This window comes from Pituophis catenifer, unplaced genomic scaffold, assembly GCF_029215685.1.
Source record: "Pituophis catenifer annectens isolate HBS135680 unplaced genomic scaffold, rPitCat1.0.hap2 SCAF_1, whole genome shotgun sequence".
Lineage (NCBI taxonomy): Eukaryota > Metazoa > Chordata > Lepidosauria > Squamata > Colubridae > Pituophis > Pituophis catenifer.
Genome location: NW_027256881.1, coordinates 69210176 through 69231601, shown reverse-complemented (window position 1 = coordinate 69231601; position 21426 = coordinate 69210176). Strand labels below are relative to the sequence as shown.

The following is a 21426-nucleotide window of genomic DNA, read 5'->3' as shown; positions in this document are numbered from 1 at the left end:
TGCCAGCGGTTTCCTTTCCAACTTTTTCCTACTTTGAATTCAGATATAGATGTGTTAGTGTAAATACTTCTTTTGTTTGCTTACAGGTTGGTATATTTGAATTAATAGCTCAAAAATATAGCCTTCGCCATAAACTGTTCTTTTAAAATGGCTTATCCTTGTGCTCTTCAAAGTAGATGCCAGAATTATGAATCACGCAACCTGTTAACACTTTGAAAAACAGCTTTGAGTCTTCATATCATGTTTTTAATGAAAAGAAGTCCTCAATGAATCTGGAAGTGTATTTCAATTTGATAAATACTATAGAAATGCAGCAATATGACAGCAGATAATAAAGTAATCTGAAGTAAAATAAATGTTAGAGATATTTTCAGTACAGATTACTCAGAAGGAAGACCTCTCTCTCTCTCTCTCCCACTCTCTCTCATATTTTGGCAATTCAAGTGTCAAAAAGAAATTGGTATCTCTTTAAAATGAATATATTACCATCTTTTTTGGAGTATAAGACGCACCAGAGTATAAGACGCATCTACCTTTTTTGGTGAGGAAAAGAAGAAAAAGAAATCTCCCTCTGCCTAATTTTGCCTCCTTACAGCAAATAGCCTACTTTACTTTCATTTTTGTTTTCAGCATAGCTTGATTAGCACAAGGAAAAAAAAATCTGTTCTAGCAATTTACCTCTTTGCAGCAATCAGCAGAGCCCTGCCCAAAACAGCTGAGAGCAAATCAGCTGAGAGTCGGGAGGCTGATCCAATCAACTTGTGCTAATTAGCCTGTGCTGAAGCTGAAAGGAGCTATTTTTTCTTGCTGTTTGCTTGCAAGGAGGTAACTGCTGCGAGGCAGAGGCCAAAGGGTGGGGGTCAGTGGGTGGGCGGGGCTACATTTGGTGTATAAGACGCACCTAAATTTTCACCCCCTTTTAGGGGGGAAAAAGGTGTGTTTTATACTCCGAAAAATACGGTAATTCATCGGCCTTATTGTTACAACCTAAACATGCTGAAACTTTGTTAAATTTTATGTACTATTAGGAAATTCAGCTCTTCCGTTAAGTGTGCAGTTGAATTACTAATTCGGGATTGAAGTCCTTGATACAGAGCTTCAGACAAACCCTGCTGCAATACAAGAACTATCTCTGAAGCACTTGCTCTAGAATATTCTTTTTCCAAATCTGGAATATTCTTTTTTCATTGTGAATGTTATGATATGTTTTATACATTTGTGATAGTGTAGCTTTTTAAAAATTAGAAGTAGCCCTTCTGTCAATATAAAAGTAATTTCATAAGGAAGAGGCAGACTAGGCAATTTTGAGCACAGAGAGAACAGATCAGATCACCTGAGTAGCTATTAAGACCTTAAATAGTTTTATTGCTGAACCATTTTGAAAGTTGCATTATAAATCATTGATTTTTATAATATTAGGAATTTGGCTTGGAGTTGAATGGGACAACCATGAAAGAGGAAAACATAATGGTAGCCACGAAGGAATACAGTATTTCAAATGCCGGTGAGTTAATTCTGAAATGCAATTATGATTAATTGATTTATGATTAATTATGATTCTTATGAACTTATGATTCTTGACGAATGTATCTTTTATGTACACTGAGAGCATATGCACCAAGTCAAATTCCTTGTGTGTCCAATCACACTTGGCCAATAAAGAATTCTGTTCTATTCTATTCTATTCTAATTTCCCTTTTCAACAAATAAATAGCATGTGCAAATTATAAATGAATCAGGCAATAAAATTAATATTTTCCTTTGACTCTTAATAGATTGTAGAAAGGTGGGGGGAAAAGTAAAGTTTGAAGGAAAAATTCCTCAGAGAAATGGAATAACAGTCTCTATAGCCTGACTGAGTGAAAGGAACTGAGCCTCAGCCAGTCACTGGAGGTGGAGTCAACAGTAATTTAAAGACATATTCACTCAGTATCTGCCTAACTGACTGGAAACTACCCACGCTCTTGGATTCTCCAAGCAGCTCGCTGGAGAAAATATCAATCAACTGCCTGATTTATTTGAATTATTGGGGATCAAACAATGTATTTAAGTAAATTATCTGTAATTTGCTTTTGATTGCCCCCCCCCCGCCAAATATTTCAAGCTTAATTTTGCTTTTTGCTTTTTGATTATGAGGCTTTTAGAGCTTTGAAAATTATTTTATAAAATAATGCTGAATATCACCCAAGCACATGCACAGAATACCCAAACACATACTACTACTAAGCAGCAGATTAATTATACAAATAAGTACATATTTACAAATTCTCCTATTCACAAAAAATATTTGTAATCTCAAATCAATATTCATGAAGTGTTCCTCGTTATTTGTGTATATATGGAGAACAGCAAAAATTTTGAGTTACCATTCTGTGCATGTCTTTTTTATATTGGTAATCTTGCTAGTTAAAATGACCCCTGAGCTTAATGTTCTGAAATGCAAGGAGACTGTGGTGAGCCTTAAGAGAAAATATGTATGCTAGATAGGCTTTCTTCAAGTATGACTTACATTGTTATTGGCTGTGAGTTCAGTATTAATGATTTAGCGATGCAGTATATTCAGAAAAAGGAGGAGCAAATTTGGCAATCTGTATATGAAACCACAACAGAAACTGCCCATTCACTTCTGTAGTGTGAGGAAAGGATGGAAAGGTAGTTAAATTTGTAGATTCATGAGAAGATGATCAAATAAAAAAAAAGCAGGGTAGGCTGCAAAATTGTGAAGCTTAAAGCCAAAGATGTTTACAGCCACATTACACACTTCAAGGACAATGTTCTTAACCTTCTTGGCTAGTGCTAGCTGGTTTGCACATTTCAAAAGGTGATACAGGTAGTCCTCAACTTACAACCACAACTGAGTCCAGAATTTTGGTCATAAGTCTTTGATGTCATTAAAAAGGTAACCATATAATGACTCAATTTTACAGTTGCATCATGGCTTTCTAAGACATCGTTGTTAAGTAGTCACGTGGGTCATTATGCAGAGAGTGGAGTGCCTCAGGTGGGGGAGTCCCTGGGAGTCCTGGTGCAGGCCAAGTGCAAGTTAGAGAAAAGGGAAAGAAGCTGTAGCTGCCCCAGACTGATCCAGTAGTGCAGTGAAAAGGTGTCATACCCAGGAAGCACAAAACTCTTGGGAAAACATAAAACACAGTGGGATAAGAAATCAGCTCCCCCAACCGAGGGCTGAAAACCAGGAAGTCTCCACACAGAGAACAAAGCAGTTGCCGTGCTAGAAGCTCCAAGTGCCAGGGAGGCTCCAAGCCACAAACCCCCACGAGGTCCCAAATGCTTGGGAAGTTCCAACTCATCTGCCCTGCCCTGCACCACACTAGCTGACCTTCACCATTTTCTTCCTCCCTTTAAACTGCCCAGCCTGATCCTTTACAAGGAAGAAGATTATTGGTATGCGCTTACTCAGAATTCATGATTTCACAGAACATTACTACTGTAAGCAATATGAATTTATTGTACTAGTGTTTTTGTGTTTAACCACTCTGGCCCAGATTGGAAAATGCAAATATGGCAGCTAAAATAGAACTTTAAAAACATTTGTATTCCTCCCAACTATTTCAAGAGTATATCGGAAACAAAGTAGCCCTGATTTGGTCTATATCTGGAACATCAACTAAAACACATGCATTTTTTATTCAGGAACAGGTCATCTGGAGCCATCTGTTTCTTGAACAAGATGTTTTAAAACTGCTTTTAAACAACTGTTGTCACTTTCCTTCCAGGCATCCTACAGGTGGATCCTTTATCCGCCCAAACAAGGCAAATTTTGGAGTAGATTTCCTTTCCGCCGTTAAGGAGAAGTATGGATTGAATGAAAATGAGCACAATCCGGAGAGTGAAACAGGACCGTCCTTAGTAATTGGAAGGAAAACTGTAGAAACAGTTGGATTTGATTCCATTAAGGAAAAACAAAAGCAAGTACAGTTCCTCTGAAAATGAACAGCATCAGAATGTTGAATGCATTTCTATACTCTTGGAATGTTATTGATGTATTCATATGTTTATATCATGTTCCCTATTTCAATTCTTACCCTTGTGCAACTTTTCTACAATTTTACTGTATTATTTCTTAGATTTATCCTGTAGCTTTTTATTTGTTATATGCATTGTAGCATGTTCTCTCTCAGAATATACTTTGTTATAGTGGTGCCGTGTCTTTGGTGCTGCAGAACGTAGCATAAAAGACTCATCTGAGAAGGGCTCCTATTGCTCCTGCTGCTTCGGCAGTATGCAGCATTTCAGCAGGCCTTTGATTAGAACAAACTCAATAATTGATCTTTTAATATTAATATATTTATCTTAAGTAAAGTAAGGCAATGAAGCTTGGAGGGAAAGCATATAACTTTTTCATTGGGTTTCATTTTCTTTTTGCCTAAATATTTTCTACTTCAACAGCATTTTGCGGTGCTTTGTATCACCTTGCCTAGCTTTCTTTTCTGTCTGTCAAAAAAAATACCCTGATACTTCACTCTTATTAAGGACAAAAAAAAGGACAATGCTCTTCTAATGAGACACTTTTTTGTAGGCAATTGAATATTTTAAGTAACATTTCAGTAGATGGGTGTGCCGTGAGTCTTGCAGGTCAAGAAGAAGAAATCAGAAAATCATGCCCTAGTATCCTTTTTATATTGTCAAACTGCTTATACAGTATGTGGTCTGAAGCATAGTGTTGATTTCAAAAATCAGATAATTTTCAAGAATTAGATAATTAGATAAGGTTATAACTACAGGTAACGTCCTTAGGCAAAATTATTAGTAGTCTAAAATTAAAGTCTTTTTGAGAAACATTGTGAAATATAGTAGCATGACCAGAAACAGTATCCTAAAGAGCATATGGAAATTATGTTCCATTAGTGAGAATATAGATGAGGATGTTTTGGGAAAATACATCACAAATAAATTGTAAAAGTCACAAATTTTAAAACAGCTGATTTTAAATAAAATACATTTCTGGGAATGCGGAATAAAATTAAACTATTCAAAAATAATAAGATGAAAAATGTTTAATATAAAAAGATTATACAAATGGAACCCTATATAAAAATGAATGGAAAGTAATAATCTTATTTTCAATTGGAATAAACATATTAAAAATAATCCTGATTTTCATGGCTGAAATTACAAAAAAATGACAAAACCATAATATCAAAAAGTACAAGTGCTCTGTGGGAATATTAGAATGAATGTGTAATCTAAATTCTCTTGAGTTCATGGATATATCCTGGAGTCCTTTATATAGTTCTTCTGACCAGAAATGGATAATGTAGTTTCCTTGCCATTTTGTACATAAACTGTGCAATAGGAAATTGTCTTTCCTCCCTGTTTTAAATCAATCTCTTCTCAGGAAAAAATGGAAAGAACATTAGGCATGCCTGGTGTTGCCATGTGCATGAAATGGCCTAACCTGTAGCTCTGCATGCCATGAGACCTGTCCCCATATGGTCCCTGGTCAATAAGGTATTGTCTTCTCCCTACTTAAGCTTCAGTATTTCTTGAGTCATGGAGTCCTTAAGATAGCATATAGTGCAAGGTCATATTTCTTAAACTCAATCTTGCAAAAAATTTCTTAAATATATTTGCTCAGATATTCGACTGATAAACTTATCAAGAAATCTATTGTCATCTTGGAAAGAAGTATTAGCGATTGCCTGCCAAGTTGAAAAGTTAGAAACACTTAATCTCAGGTATTCACATATAATTTCATAATGTGTAGATGGGCTTAGATTTATGTTTTTGGCAAAAAAAATTCTTAGACTAAATGAGGAAGACAATTTTTGCTGATTCCTCTTTTTCCACTGTGCCCAAAGAAAAGCTGCTCCAGCTTTTCCCTTGATTAGAGTCTCCTTGAACAGTACAAGGTTCTACAAGGGAACCGTGGAAAAATAACATTTTCCTCTTCCACTCTTCCAATGATAGTCTCTACTGGATTTCTGCCCCTCTGGAAAATGAAAAGCCTTTTCACTTGTGAAAGAGAACTCTAAACCCAATCCTTTTTCTGTATTAAATATTGTCGAAGCATTTTAAATGTTTATGTTAATGGTACCAACACTCACTTCACACTGTGGTCCCTGCTAGTTTTTAGTATCCTCCTCAAATTGTTATTTTTTTCTTTAATTCCCTTAAGTGCCATCCTTATATGGCAAAGGATGAACTCCTTTTCTGAATATATGTGTACCACTAATGTGTGGCTTTTTCTTTATTTTAGAAACAAGGCTTCTGCCTATAATTTGATTCTGGATTTAGGATCTTACGCCTTAAACTAATACCATAGATTTGATATGACTTGAAAGTTACATTACATCTCTGACATCTCAGTGTCTAACTCTGCAGGTGTTTCTGACATGAAATATGGGAGACCAATGTAAAGCAAAAATGATAAATTAACAGAAATGTAAAAGAAGACCTAATATAACTTTGTCTTAAATTGCAACAGAAAGATTGATGTGCTATATTTGTTCCATTTTCTAATGTGCTATTTTTTCTTCAATTTTGGAATAGTGAAAACAAAATGAAATTTCCATCTGTTCTACCACCTGCTTCACAAACATTTTGTAAACTCAGGGTTTTGGCACTGAATCAGACTGGAGTGACATGGACTGAGGTAATATAATTTACATCTTTTGAAAGTTTATGGTTAGTTCCTAATCATATCATTTGTAATTCTAATAAAACACTCGAAGATATATAAGCCAACATCCTTATAAAATACGCAATCGTTGCAAAAGTTTATACATTAATTTTTTCTTAGTTAAAAAAACAGGTAAGGAATCTGGCTACCGTCACAATTTATTTTTCCTATAGTTCCTGTAGGACATTACTTATGAAAACTGAGGGAAAAATATATCCATATTTTGCCTCATCAATTTTGTTATCAATTGTATTGAAGCTACATAAACTTTGCTTAAATTGCATCCTGGAAAAATCAAAAGAACAGTAGATTTTTCCAATAAAATTATGTAATTCTACTAGCTTTGCATGTCATGATAGCAGATATGCAGCTATGCACATGAATTTTTTTCCAGCTGTTGAAATGTTTTCCAGCTTTTCTAAGTCAGAGCTTTTTAAAAGTTTAATTATTTATTTAATATCTGTAGATGCCCATCTCAAGCCAGTGACTCTAATCGGTGAATACCTGGCTTCAAAGATTTCCCATCTTGCTCATGAAGTGCCCAATAAAGTTTCCTATTCAATTTTCCTCCCTTCCAACTCTTGAAGCTTCCATTTCAAAATATGGGGAATACCATGAAATGTCATAACTTTTTCTGTTATGACATGAATGGGTTTGTTTCCAAGTTCTTTGCATTTATCTCTAGTAAGATGACTCTCCCCATGGCTGAACTCAACATCCCTTCCAAGAATGAAACTCTTGTTTTTTTTAAAAAATGAAAGTAGGTCCCCTAACCATGAAATACATTTCAAGGTAGCTCTATTATTGAAATAAGTTTGTAAAGTTGGTATTATTTGATTTTTCCTACAAAGACAAGTGAAGTTTGCTGTTTGGACTAAATGGTGTTTTCCCATTAGGTTCTTTTATGTGCTACAGGGTGGCCGGCTCTTGAAGAACTGTACCTTGCTTCCAATAGCATTTCACTTTTAAAAAGGTATGAGAGTAAATATTCATACAGCCATTGGTTTGCAGATATGATTCAGGTAGTTCCCACTTACCAGCCAAATTAGGACTGGCAACTCCGTTGTTAAGTAATGCAGTTATAAAGTGAAAGATCACATGAACGGGCTAATTTACAACATCAGTTTGTCAGTTCCAGCTGCAATCATTAAATGACAGTTATCAAGCATGACATCACATGACTACGATCTGCAACTTTCTGACTGCTTCCCCATTGGCGTTGCTTGTCAGAGGCCGGCTGTGATGGTCACAAATGGCAATCATTTGACTGTAGGTCACTACAACTCATTAATGTGTTTTGATTGCAAGTGCCCAAATTGCAGTCGTGACTACAGGGACACTACGATGCCCACAGCCCTAAGGACCCATCATAAATCTCCCTTTTCATCATCATAATTTCAAAGAATTGCTGAACAAGTAGTTAGTAAGCAAGGACTCTATATTGCATATTTTCAGAATGGCCGGAAATTTCTAATTAAGAACCATACTGATTGGTGTGACTGTAAGCATTAAACTCCTTTTATATGTATAGATATAATCCTACGTGTGTGTGTGTGTGTACCTGTTTTTATATATAAAAACAACTTGCAGTAAGAGAATATTTGCTCTGTTTAAAACATTATTACAAACATGACGACTATCCATTAATTAATATGTAAATTAAGGGTAGTTTGATGACATTCAAGATTCAATATCCTTTCATTATGATATCCCCACCTTCCATCCTGATTTGAGAAAAGCCACAAACCAAGATCAGAAGCAGGAAATTGCCTTTGAGTAGAGTAGGGGTAGAAAATGGTGACAAAAGGAATGTGTAGTTCAGGGTAGGTCCACTGCTTTATGTGTCCACCTTGCTGTTAAACTGTGGGTTGTGTGATAACAGCTCTTCCAGGTATAGTAGAGTCTGTAAAAACTATTGTACATATCCGTGACGGCAAAACTATGGCATGCGGGCCACAGGTGGCACGCGGAGCCATATCAGTGGGCAAGCGAGCTCAGCTCCGGTGTGCATGCGCGCGCCAACCAGCTGATTTTCGGGCCTTCTGGGCCCACCAGAAGTAGGGAAACAGGTTGTTTCCTGCCTCCGGAGGGCCTCAGGGGTGGTGGGTAAGGCCCGTTTTTCTTTCTCACCTGGCTCCAGAGCCTCACTAGGAGTCTGGGGAGGGTGAAAATGGCTTTCCCCACCCCCCGGAGGCCCTCCAGAGGCCAGAAACAGCCCATTTGCCAACTTACGTCAAACATTCATTTAAATTCTTGAATTATCTTCAAATACATCAGTGAGGTTTTATTAGTAGAAACAGTAAAAAATGTATAACACTTTCCTTTAAGGTTAAGTCTTTTTCACATGTAATTACTGTTTGGTTTTATATTTGATTTTCTCCTGATGCTCTGTTTATATTAGTAAAGAAAAAAAGAATTGTTAAGATAACTGAAATTTATGGATGAAAAAGCATTTATTTAAATGAAAATTATATTCCACTTCTTTAGAGAGTATATATTATTTAGAGTAGTCAACCACAATGCATTTTCAAAATTGCATGAAACAATTACAGAGAAGGGATAAATAAAACAAGAAAACAGGCATACTATCTAAACCATTATTTCAGATTAAATTTACAATTCCTGAGATACAGCAACCAGCAGGCCTTATTTTTTCTCTCAACTAAACTTCCATTATGGGATACAAAGAAGGTAATCTCATCAGATGTTAGGCCGAAACAAAGCTGGTATGGCAATTAAAAATTCTTCCAGTAAAAGCTATATAGATTATTTAAGCAGGGACTATATATTTTTCGTATGGAACTTTTGTGGTTCAGAAGAATTATCATATTTTTTGGTCTATAAGACCCCAAAGTGCATGGAAATGTCTGTCTTATAGAGTGAATGTTGCTGAAGCCCCACAAACCCGCCGGCTCCCACACACCGGCCTCTGTCTCCCAGCAGTTTGCCTCCTTACAGCAAACAGCCTGGTCAGCTTCAGCACAGCCTTGATTTAACACGAGCAGCTGATTGACGGTTGAATCGGCCTCCTGGAATACCACTGATCAGCTGTTCCAGGGTGCGGGGATCGCTGCCGCCACCACTACGCACCCCATTTTTGGCCTCTGTGCATCTCATTTTTGGCCTCATGTGCCCCATTTTTGACCCGTTCCAGGCTGCGGGGATTGCTGCTGCCTCCATTTGGTGGCAATAGGTGATGGCCGTAATCCCTGCCACCTGGAACGGGCCAAAAATGGGGCACGCGGAGGTCGAAAACGGGGCAAGTAGAGGTCAAAAATGGGACGGGGAGGCTGAAAATGGGGCATGCAGAGGCCGAAAATGGGGTGCGCAGAGGCAGCGATAGGTGGCGGCAATGGGCGGCAGCAATCCCCGCAGCCTGGAACAGCTGATCGGCGGTATTGCAGGAGGCCAGTCCAACTGCCAAGCAGCTGCTCGTGTTAAATCAGGTTGTGCTGAAGCTGGTTGTGTTTGCTGCAAGGAGGCAAATTATATATGGTTTAACAGAGATAATCTTGGATGTATTATGATCTGTGATCATTAAACTCCAGTGTAGAATAACAAGAAAACAATACAAAGTTTGGGAGATGCGGAATTATTGCTATTAAATCTCAGTCATCCTGGACAGCTCTCAACAGTCAGACAAAGAAATTGCAATAAAATTAATAAAAGAGAAAGAGAAAAGATGGCAAGAGGACTCAGTCTCCCTCAGCAAAGCAAAGCTCTTCTAAACAATTGAAATTAAAAAGTAGTCAAGGTGGAAAGTGATTTCTATATGATATAGGGTAGCAAACAGGTAAAATAAGAATGGAATTTGTATTTTCTAATTTTTTATTATAAAGTTATAATATCATAAAGTTTTAAATAAGGAGTTTTCCTTGCAGACCTATTGATGTCCTCCAGAATCTGAAATGGCTAGATCTTTCTAACAATCAGTTAACTGATGAAAATCAACTTCATCTCATTGCAGATCTTCCCAGGTAACGGTTGTACAGCACTATTGTTAATCTCAGTGTCAACATAACTTTCTTGGTTTTATCCAGCAAAATACATTTTTCTTCAGAGCGGAATATGATCCTGCTGTTTTCCTAGTCTCTTACTTATGATACGTTACATACTGTACCTCTGTATTGAACCAAGCCTATATAGTGGTGCAGCTGGTGTTTTAGTTTTCTGCCAAACTATTTTCATCAGAGCTCCAAAAATTGTTACATGGCTGTACTTATTAGGAATCCTCAAATACAGTGCCTGCAGACTATGATGACATATTTACCTTAAATTTAGTTTCTGCTTTTATTTTTTCAAAAAAAAAATGGTTTTTTTTTTCACTTATTCTATTTTATTTTATTTATTTTTTATTTCATTATAAAGGTAAAGGTTCCCCTTCGCACATATGTGCTAGTCATTCCCGACTCTAGGGGGTGGTGCTCATCTCCATTTTAAAGCCGAAGAGCCAGCACTGTCCGAAGACATCTCCGTGGTCATGTGGCTGGCATGACTAAACACCAAAAGTGCACGAAACGCTGTTACCTTCCCACCAAAGATGGTCCCTATTTTTCTACTTGCATTTTTTACGTGCTTTCAAACTGTTAGGTTGGCAGAAGCTGGAACAAGTAATGGGAGCTCATCCCGTTACGCGGCACTAGGGATTCAAACCGCTGAACTGCTGACCTTTTCATTAACAAGCTCAGCATCTTAGCCACTGAGCCACCACATCCCTTCATTTCATTATACCCTTACAATAAAGGATCTTAATTACAACCTGTGTCTTGATTCTAATTTGACTTAACATAACAAAATTCTAATTTCAAATTTACGACAATTTATTGGATATGAAATCCAGATTATTGGCTTGTATTTTAATGGTTTGTCTTCTAAATTTCAGGTTAGAAAGTTTAATACTTTCAAACAATGGAATTTATTCTATGCACTTTCCTGATGCAGCATTTGGTACGTAAATTAAATGCTGTTATATATGCCTGTAATTTAATTTTTCACTATTATTTCACCAATTTATTCTTCTCTTTTACAGGTTACAAGACTAGAATGTTTCCTTCATTAACTCATCTTGTATTAAAAGACAATAGAATAGCAAAAGTAAGATGCCTGTGTCATGATTGTGTTCTGAATTCAATTATTTTCACTTACTACAGCTTTTAACTGTTTAAATATCAGTCATTTGTAAAAATGCACAGTAAGGTGGCATAATTTCATGCCAGACTATTTGGGTTTTATATTTGTCTGGCAATTAGTATACAAAGATATAACCATTGCTATATCCACCATGTAACCTACTACTATTCCCTAAGCCAACTGAAGTGAATGGGAAATTACTGACCAATACAAGCATTGCCAGACTGAAATTGTAATAGATGGCAGTTTTAAATATAATCAAATATTTAACACATTTTGTTTTTTTATTTGTATCATGAAGTTAATTTTTTAATTTATAATTTTATCATAATGTCTTAAGTACTATATTATTTTATTAAGTGGGTAAGATTGATATCTCTAAATCATTGCACTAAAGAGATTTGGCTTAACTTTATGTAAGCGGTAGCAAAATGTATTTTGGTTTCAGACTTGGTGGTTCAAAATTGCTGTGTTTTCTTATTCTCTGTGTTTCAGTGGTCTGTTATCAATGAACTTGACAAGCTACAAAAACTTGAATCATTTGATTGTCGGAATAATCCTTTGATGGATTCAGAGAAAAATGCAGAGACTTTGAAACAATTTATTATTGCCAAAATAGGCCAATTAAAGTTTTTGAACAAATCACAGGTATATTTTTGTGTTCCATTAGCAATATTAGGAAAGCACATATAGTAGTGTTTTTTGAAAGCTGGATTCTAAAACTTGGTTGGTGCATTAAGAATACGCAACAATAATAAATGAATGTGTGACTTTCTCTTCCTGAATTAAAACTTGGACCCATTCTGACAGGGTGTTTCCTGTCAGATAGAATAGGGTGCAATCTGACAATAATCATATTGTCTGCACTACTGCACTATATTTGCAGAAGTCAGCCTGACACACCAAAGATGAATTGTTGCCAGATCTCATATTTCCAAGGCCAGGCCTCTCCTTCAGCAGTGGCAATATGAATGCCACTCAAGATGATCTAACTGCTTGGATCCTTCAACCTGTTTGAATCACTGTATGGCCCTTAGGATTAGAATAGGGCTCCTGCAGATACCATTTCTGTGAACACAAGGACCTTTAGAGTTTAGAGAAAAGCCTTGATACTTGGATCCTGGAGAGGACAGAGAGGGATAGATTGCCATCTTCTCCCATTTGCTCACAACTGTTTAAGAGGTTCTGGCCCACAGTTTAAGAAACCTTAAACATATGAGGATAAATATGAAATGATACTATATACATGGATTTGGCTGTTCTGATATAATACACTCTTGTTTTGACCCAGATCTTTCCTGACATTAGGAGGGGAGCAGAACTTGACTATAGAAAAAAATTTGGAATTGATTGGCTAAAAGCTGGTGGTAATCAAGATCCAGAGAAAAATAAACCAAGTGAAGAATTCCTTGATGCTCATCCAAGATTTCAACTACTCTGTGACCGTAAGTATAGCAGGAAGTTTTGTTTCTGTCTTCTGGCATCTTCTGTTTAAGTTTCCAGCTGTCTGCCTGCCTTAATTCTATTTTTTTGACAGATGAATAGGAAGAAGAAAATTTTGGATGCTTGCTATGTTGGTTGAGTGAATCTCTTCGTTGTGGTTCTCACTGGTCTTATTGTCTTTCTCTAGCTTAAAAATTCTTGGAGTAGCCAATCTGCTCCATCCAAGCTACTTGCTATCTTAATTTTCTTAGTTTGAACATCAGCCACTACAATGTGTTGTGAAATGCTGTAGTGAATATTGACTCTTGTGTAGCTGTTATTCCCATGTTTACTTACTTCATTTGAGACCCCTGGATTGCAGATCTTCTAGATATCTGCCCTAAAATTCAGTTCCAAAGGCAGCCATAGTTCTAAGTTTACATTCGCATTCTGAAAGGAAGGACAGGCAGAGAGTTCTCTTCAATCTTAACATTCTCACTTCCGACAGGAAAGTATTTTGCCAAGAAGTAAATGTATCCAGAAATGAGTTTTTGTTTCAGTTTAATAATATGAATTATATCTGATGGGAGAGATCATGATAATTAAAAAACTTTAGAGAAGAATGAGAGGAATTGAATAGATGATTTGAATTTTCCTTCATAAAGGACTGCAGATACCAGTCCCCAAATTTAAAAAATGGTAATAGGCACTCATCAGAATTGATTTTTTGCACTCATGTCAGAAGCACCGAGATGCTTCCAGGTTGAATGAATTAACTGGTGACATCACTATAGACCACCAGGTGATGCTCAGTTGGGGACTCTTTTCATGTCCCTGGCAGGAGCTGGAGCAAAAGATGAGAATTCATTTCGCCCCACGGCAGCATTCAGGTCTTGAACGTCGTCTTGCTAACTTCCAACCCAGCATCCTAACTGTGAGAGCTCCTATCAGAATTGATAACAGAAGATGTTGTTACTGGCAGTTTGAATATTTTTTTAAAAAAAGATCATTGATCCAGATGGCATCTATTTTCTACATATTTTTAAACAAACTAAATGTTGTTCTAAAAAAACAGTGTCTCTATGAGAAGATTTACATGCAGTCAATGTACTATTAAGTTTCAAGAAGGGATTCTGAACTGCTGGTTAGTTTTAATTAAGAATGTACAAAATGTTCCATGCCTGAATCTTTCCATACGCTGAGCAGCTGGTCTTGAATAGCTGATGCCGAGTCTGAACGTGTAGACAAAAGTATTTCAGGGGAGTGAAACTGGGCAAAAGCCAAGAATGAGAGTTATCTTTGATGACACCATTGCAAACAAGTAATCATGGCAGTGGAGAGAAAGATGAGAAGGTGCTGATAGGACTACGAAGCTGGATTGCCCAGTGGATATACTGTTCTGGAACGTCAGTGCTGGCTGAGAAAAGAAGTTAAGACCATGTGGAGGAAGAAGGTAGCTGAGCACTAGCCTTGCCCTACTTATGCTGTAAAAATCACTCTGCCATCCCTCCAGATCTAATTTTGGCCGAAAGCTAGAACCATCAAACCATTTCAGGTTTTGTTTCTAATGAAGAAAAATATTTGTAGCTCAGGGTTGAGCTTGGGGGTTGTTGGTGCTCTCTGAGCTTAGTTGATTTCTTGCAGATGTTTCAATACCAACTCTAGGGTTACAGAGGACCATTGATTTGAAAGAGGGGTAAAAGAATCCATGTAGGCTAGAATTGAACACCCCTCGCTCAACAGAGGGGGATAAGACACCACTTATCTCCAGTTTACAACACAGTCTTTGCAGCAGTTCCAAAGATTCCACAGCCAATTGCACCCTGATTCAGATATCTGACACAGATAAACCCCCAAGTGGCCTCAACAGCTCTCAGAAAGTGCTAAAGACCAGATGACTGCAAATAAATACAGTTCTTTCACCACCACCTATCCTATCATTCCCCCCCCCCCATTGAATTGATGAAGGTTCTTGGATGAGAAATAAAGCATTTTCTTCTTCCTCAAAGAAAAAACAGACCAGTTGCCTTTTGAAGAAAACAAAAGTGCCTTTAGGACAACTATGACCTGGAAAACAATCCAGATAATCATCAGTGCTAGGTTTTGTTTCTGCCACTCCAAGACCGACCTAAAATGGTTCAAGAGAGCTTTTAGAAAACTATGTTCATTTCTGGTTTGAAACAAAGACCTTTCCATTTTGCATACTGTATAACTTTAGTCTTAACATCTATTCTGGGTGAATTGGAGGAATGTGTTAAATTACTAACCATCTCGAAGGACATGTCTTCTGATTTAAAATCAGTAGGTCTCCCACAAGCAAATATTGAAAAATGTAAATTACAGTATGTAACATCCTTCATTTTCTGAGACATTTGTGCTGGCTGGTTTGATTGAACAAGAAATATGTAGTTGGATTTCCTGAATGTTTCTGACAATTTTTTTTTTATTGAAAAGTTTTTTAAAAAGTTTACACGTATTTTCCCCCCCTCTCCTCTCCCCTCTTGCCCCAACCCTCCCACCCCCACCCCCCAGAGCAAATACAGGGTATAGCATTTAACAAACATAAAAAAAAACATAAGCTAACTATCTATAGATTTATCTCCCTCTTGCACTTTAACTCCCCTTGTTCATATCTAAATATAACTATTTAAACCAATTATTGCTTGAAAGTAATCAATCCACCTTCGTTCTTGTCCGTTCTTCAATAATAAGCAAGTCTTCTTTCTTCCAGCATTACACAGTCAAAGCCCAGTTACAGTTAACCATCAGATCTCCAACCCTTACATATATTAACACCTTAACAAAATATTTTAACCAATCTCAAATAAAATATATTGTAAAAACCTTATTTTTACTTTTTACCCCATAAACTTATATTAATTCTTCCTGAAAACATTCCTTGCTTAATAGCTTTACATAAACTTATTCATCTTATTCTCTACAAATCCACTACGTATAATCAAATAACATCTTCACTATTTAATATCTATATAAAATATTGTCAAAAACCTTCCCTCAACCCTTGCACCACTTATATTTTCCTTATACCCCACAAGTTTATATTTATTCTTCAATAAAGCATTCTTTAATATGATATTAATGTAATTTAAAACAAAGTATAAAGGTTTAATATCCTTCTTCTAACCCATAAACTTATATTGAATGATCTACACTGTCCATAATTTTTACATCCACAATATTTTTCTTTTAACCCATAAACTTATATAAATTCTTCACCAATTCATAACAATTCAACCGTAACATTATTTAATATAACTTTTCAAAACAAATCATGTCCCTACATATAGGTAAATCATTCATTTTCACTATAATATAACTTTTCAGAACAAATCATATCTCTAAATACAGGTATAATCATTCATTTTCACTATTACTATCCTCCCCAAGAAAGAGGATTGTAATTTTTCCTTCTCCATTTTTTCCTGACTTTTTTGCGAACCTTCTGCTTCAGTCTTTTTCCTCCACCTTCTTTTATTTTTATAAGTTCTTGGATTTTTAACTGAAGTTGCTGAGGGTGACTTTCCCGCTGCCTTGAAAGAGGCGGTGGTGAGGCCTCTCCTCAAGAAGCCTTCCCTGGACCCAGCAATGTTGGTAAATTATCGTCCGGTCTCCAACCTTCGCTTCGTGGCGAAGGTTGTTGAGAGTGTGGTCGCGCAACAGCTCCCCCAGCACCTGGATGAAACGACGTATCTGGATCCGTTCCAGTCGGGCTTCAGGCCCGGGTACAGCACGGAAACGGCATTGGTCACGTTGGTTGATGATCTCTGGAGGGCTCGGGACAGGGGGTGCTCCTCTGTCCTGGTCCTGTTAGATCTCTCAGCGGCTTTTGATACCATCGACCATGGTATCATGCTGCACCGGTTGGAAGAGTTAGGGGTGGGAGGCACGGTGTTGCGGTGGTTCTCCTCCTTTCTCTCTGACCGGTCGCAGTCTGTGTTGACAGGGGGACAGAGGTTGACCCCGAGGCCCCTCATATGTGGGGTGCCGCAAGGGTCGGTCCTCTCGCCTCTCCTGTTCAACATTTATGTGAAGCCGCTGGGCGAGATCATCCGTGGTTTCGGGGTGGAGTACCATCAGTACGCTGACGACACCCAGCTGTACATCTCCACCCCGGATCACCCCAACGATGCCCTTGAAGTGATGTCCCGGTGCCTGGAGGCCGTACGGATCTGGATGGGGAGAAACAGGCTCAGGCTCAACCCATCCAAGACCGAGTGGCTGTGGTTTCCAATGTCCTGATATTTATTTATTTATTTATTTATTTTTCATATTTGTATACCGCCCTACTCCCGAAGGACTCAGGGCGGTGAACAGCCATAATAAATACAAATACATATAGAAGTTAAAAAACTTGACGCCATCACTGACTATTGGGGGCGAATCATTGGCCCCCACAGAGAGGGCTCGCAACTTGGGCGTTCTCCTGGATTCACGGCTGTCTTTAGAAGAGCACTTGACAGCCGTGACCGGGAGGATTTTTCATCAGGTTCGCCTGATTCGCCAGTTGCGTCCCTTTCTGGATCGGGACTCGTTACGCACGGTCACTCATGCCCTTGTCACCTCCCGCCTGGACTATTGCAACGCTCTCTACATGGGGCTCCCCTTGAGGAGCACCCGGAGGCTCCAGCTGGCGCAGAGTGCGGCCGCGCGGGTGGTAATGGGAGCGACATGGCGTTCCCATGTAACACCCCTCCTGCGCGAGCTGCACTGGCTCCCAGTGGTCTTCCGGGTGCACTTCAAGGTTTTGGTTACCACCTTTAAAGCGCTCCATGGCTTAGGACCTGGGTACTTGCGGGACCGCCTACTACCACCAATAGCCTCCCACCAGCCGGTACGCTCCCATAGAGAGGGGCTCCTCCGGGTGCCGTCAGCCAAACAATGCCGACTGGCGGCCCCCAGGGGGAGAGCCTTCTCTGTGGGGGCACCTACTATCTGGAACGAGCTCCCCCCAGAGATACGGAGGATCCCGGATCTGCGCACCTTCCGCCGCGCTTTAAAGACCTTACTATTTCACCAGGCCGGCCTGGCCTAATTTTTCCCCCTCTTTTATAAAAGATTTTTAATTTTTAAATATCTTTTAGTATTTCATACATTCAATTTTAAATTGGTTTTAAAAGTTTGGGGTTTTAAATTTGTCAGGGCCAAAATTATTTAATTTGATTTTATTCTACTTTTAAATTTTGTATGTATGTGTTTTATTGTTTGGCTGTGCACCGCCCTGAGTCCTTCGGGAGTAGGGCGGTATAAAAATAAAATAAAATAAAAATAAATAAATAAAATAAAGTTGCTGAACCTTACAATCCTGTTCTCTTCGCAAAGTAATTCCTTTCAGTAAAAACACCTCTTTAACTGCGATTGGGAATCCATTTTTGTAAAACAATTGTAAAGTTCCACTTCGAATCTTCCTTCCTATATAAGAAATCCCAACGCCTCCTGACAGTTTTCCAGTTGTCTGTATCAAAGCCTCTGAAGAAATGTCTCTCAATATTTCCTGGTTAACGCTCCTTCAAGCCTCTTTGCCTTTCCTTCTTAATTTGAAAAGCCTCCATTTCATTTTCCAAAGGCACATTAAACTGGATTGTTTCGTCCGCCTCTTCATTCAGCAACTCATTATTGTTTGACAACTGAAACGATACAGTATCTTCACTTGTATCTTTGTTTCGAATTTGTGTAAAGTCCTTCTTGAAAAACCCTTCCATTCTTTCCACTAACGCGGAGGTAAATGATTCTAAAATTTCTTCAAAAAAATCCACAATCAGTATTTGTGTATTTACTGATGTATGTAATGGTGAGCCTTCATCACTTTCAGAAAAACCAGCCATTTTTTTTCCCCAATAAAACTTTCACTTTATACTTTTCCAGCAACTAGATCAACTATTCCAATCCTTAAGTAGTACAAGTCTTTTTTTTTTTTAGAAATGATTTTTAAATCCTTCTCCTTTTAAAATAAAATCCTCTTTTAAACAGGGGCTTTCAGCATCACATAATACTTTGTATCTAACTTTCACTTCTCCATGCCCCATTAGAATCAAACGCCATCTTACTTTCCCTTTCTCCCATAGAAATTCAGAGGGAAGTGATAGACTTTTCGGAGTTAAAGTTTAGTACTTGCAATTTTAGTTTCTCCTGTATTTGCTCTGCCAGCTTTCAAGTCCCAAATTTTTTTCTTTAAAGTTGAGTTGCTGGGGTGGTCGCGACGTCTAATTCTGCTTAAAGCAGAAATGTCCCAGGTCCGGAGCAATGACGGGCTTCCCGGAGATCTCTCACCCTTTACGCCCCAGATTTAAAAAGAAACCTGGGGCTCTTGGGGAGCTCTACCCACACCCGTCGACTCTCTTTCCCCCCTTCTCCCAGGGGGAAAGTTTTCAAGCCGCTAAACAGCTGATTTTCGCTGTTCTAGTGGCTCTAATGGAGTCCTGAGGCTGGCACTCACAAAGGAGCGTCTTTCAGCGTCGGCGGAGCCACCGGAAGTCCTGACAAATTTTTTAAAGCAGAATTCAAAACTAGAAGTAGGTATTTTCTTCTTTGTGACTCTTAAGCAGATATGTACTTGCTCCAATAGGAAAACATTGAAAAATTTGACAACCTATAGGCATTTTGCTCTTTATACTATAACATTCTGGCTCAGTATATATTTTTGTTATTGTTTTCCCTCTTAACAGTCTATGGTGCCCCAGAAGATGGAGAGCTGGAAAGAGAACAACCTTTTTCTCTAAAGAATCAGTTGTTGAGTAAGATACAAATGTATACTAATTTATCTATATAATACTATGCTGAGAAATCTGCAAACTGTGCTAGTTAAGTTTTCCCACCAATGCAAATTATGACTCCAATGTCTACAATGTATTCCCACAGCTATTATTTGTATCTAGTTTGCATTCTGCATATATACTTGCAATTCCTTCTGAGCAGACATGCCTTAATTAGCAGTGATGTGATTGTATAGACCAGTGGCTCTTAAACTGTTTGACCTAATTATCCCTTTTCCTGGTCTTGAATGTCATCACTCCCCAAACATAAAAAAAAACTTGTTTTACATAAGTGTTTCAGCAGTGGCAGTCCTAAACTAGAGCCTCACCTCAGGAACAAGCAATTAAAAATTGCTTCATTACACCAGGATATGCCCAAATTATCCCTTGAAGGTAATTACCCCCGTTTCACCCCTGTAATTGACAAAGATTAGTCTTTGAAACCACCCCAATTCTTCTGGAAAATGTAATCGTTTGTGCTTGATAAAGAATCCTTTGCCAGCTCCCATGCATGTTGCAAAGTATCTTTTTCAGATGTTTTGTACAGTTGTACTCTTTGTAAACTAGGAATGGCTGGGGGGGGGGAATGCATTAATTTTGTAACCTAATCAGTATTTTAATTCCTGCTTTTGTATAAAGGTAAGTGTGTTGCAACTATCATGTATGAGTAACTTTAACTGTGAAATGGCCACTTGCATAAGAATTAAGGGTGAGATTCCCTAATACCCAACATTTGTTGTTTTAAATGTTCTAAATGTTATCAGCCAACCAGTGTGTGAATGTTACCTTAACTTACTCCAGTTTTTGTAGTCAATACAGCAGAATTTGAATGGAAATGGATGTGTGCTTTCCCCATTAGGTAGGGAGTGGTGTGTGTGTGTATGTGTGTGGTGATAATTGGAATAAATTCATTAAAACGTGGGAAATTTTACTCTTGACTAATTTCTGCAATTGGCTTCACTAGGTATACTTTGACTGTAAGAAATCCTAGATTGAACTCTGTTTATGCAGATTTTTCTTCTTTCTTAAGCTTTGACTTTTAAATGCCCAGACAAAGCTGACCAGAAGCCCATAGAGAAGAAACTTCCAGGTAAGGGAAAGTATGTTTGTATTTCATATTTCCTGCATGTTACAATTATTTTGGTCATTGTGTGCATATTGCAGTAAGATAGGTAGTAACACTTTTAAAGATATTTTCCCTATCTGAAGTCATTGCAAATGTTGGAGCCTTCAAAAACAATGCAAACCAATATCTGTTTTGAAGCAGAACAAGAGAAATCAATATATCAAAAATAGATTATTGTAATTTAATCCACAGTATTCTAATTAGATTTCTTTTCTACATCAATAAGGATGGTTTCTTTGTACGCCATGTAGATTCTTAGTATAATATAATAGAAAATTAACATCTGCCATGATTGTTTTTTTTAATGTCAATGGAAAGGTGCATTTTGCTTAGAAATG

General features: G+C 37.8%; 1 protein-coding gene across 1 annotated transcript in view; it reads left to right on the top strand.

Annotated features, from left to right (window-relative positions):
- The window catches only part of TBCE (tubulin folding cofactor E), a 30020-nt gene that overhangs the window by 7418 nt on the left and 1176 nt on the right, over window positions 1-21426 (top strand). The window contains exons 3-15 of the mRNA XM_070932546.1: window positions 1420-1504; window positions 3735-3926; window positions 4538-4626; window positions 5597-5696; window positions 6511-6613; window positions 7537-7613; window positions 10522-10617; window positions 11523-11587; window positions 11670-11734; window positions 12266-12418; window positions 13062-13215; window positions 19876-19944; window positions 20993-21052. Of these exons, the coding sequence (XP_070788647.1) occupies window positions 1420-1504; window positions 3735-3926; window positions 4538-4626; window positions 5597-5696; window positions 6511-6613; window positions 7537-7613; window positions 10522-10617; window positions 11523-11587; window positions 11670-11734; window positions 12266-12418; window positions 13062-13215; window positions 19876-19944; window positions 20993-21052 (1308 nt within the window). The remainder of the gene's footprint in view (window positions 1-1419; window positions 1505-3734; window positions 3927-4537; window positions 4627-5596; window positions 5697-6510; window positions 6614-7536; window positions 7614-10521; window positions 10618-11522; window positions 11588-11669; window positions 11735-12265; window positions 12419-13061; window positions 13216-19875; window positions 19945-20992; window positions 21053-21426) is intronic.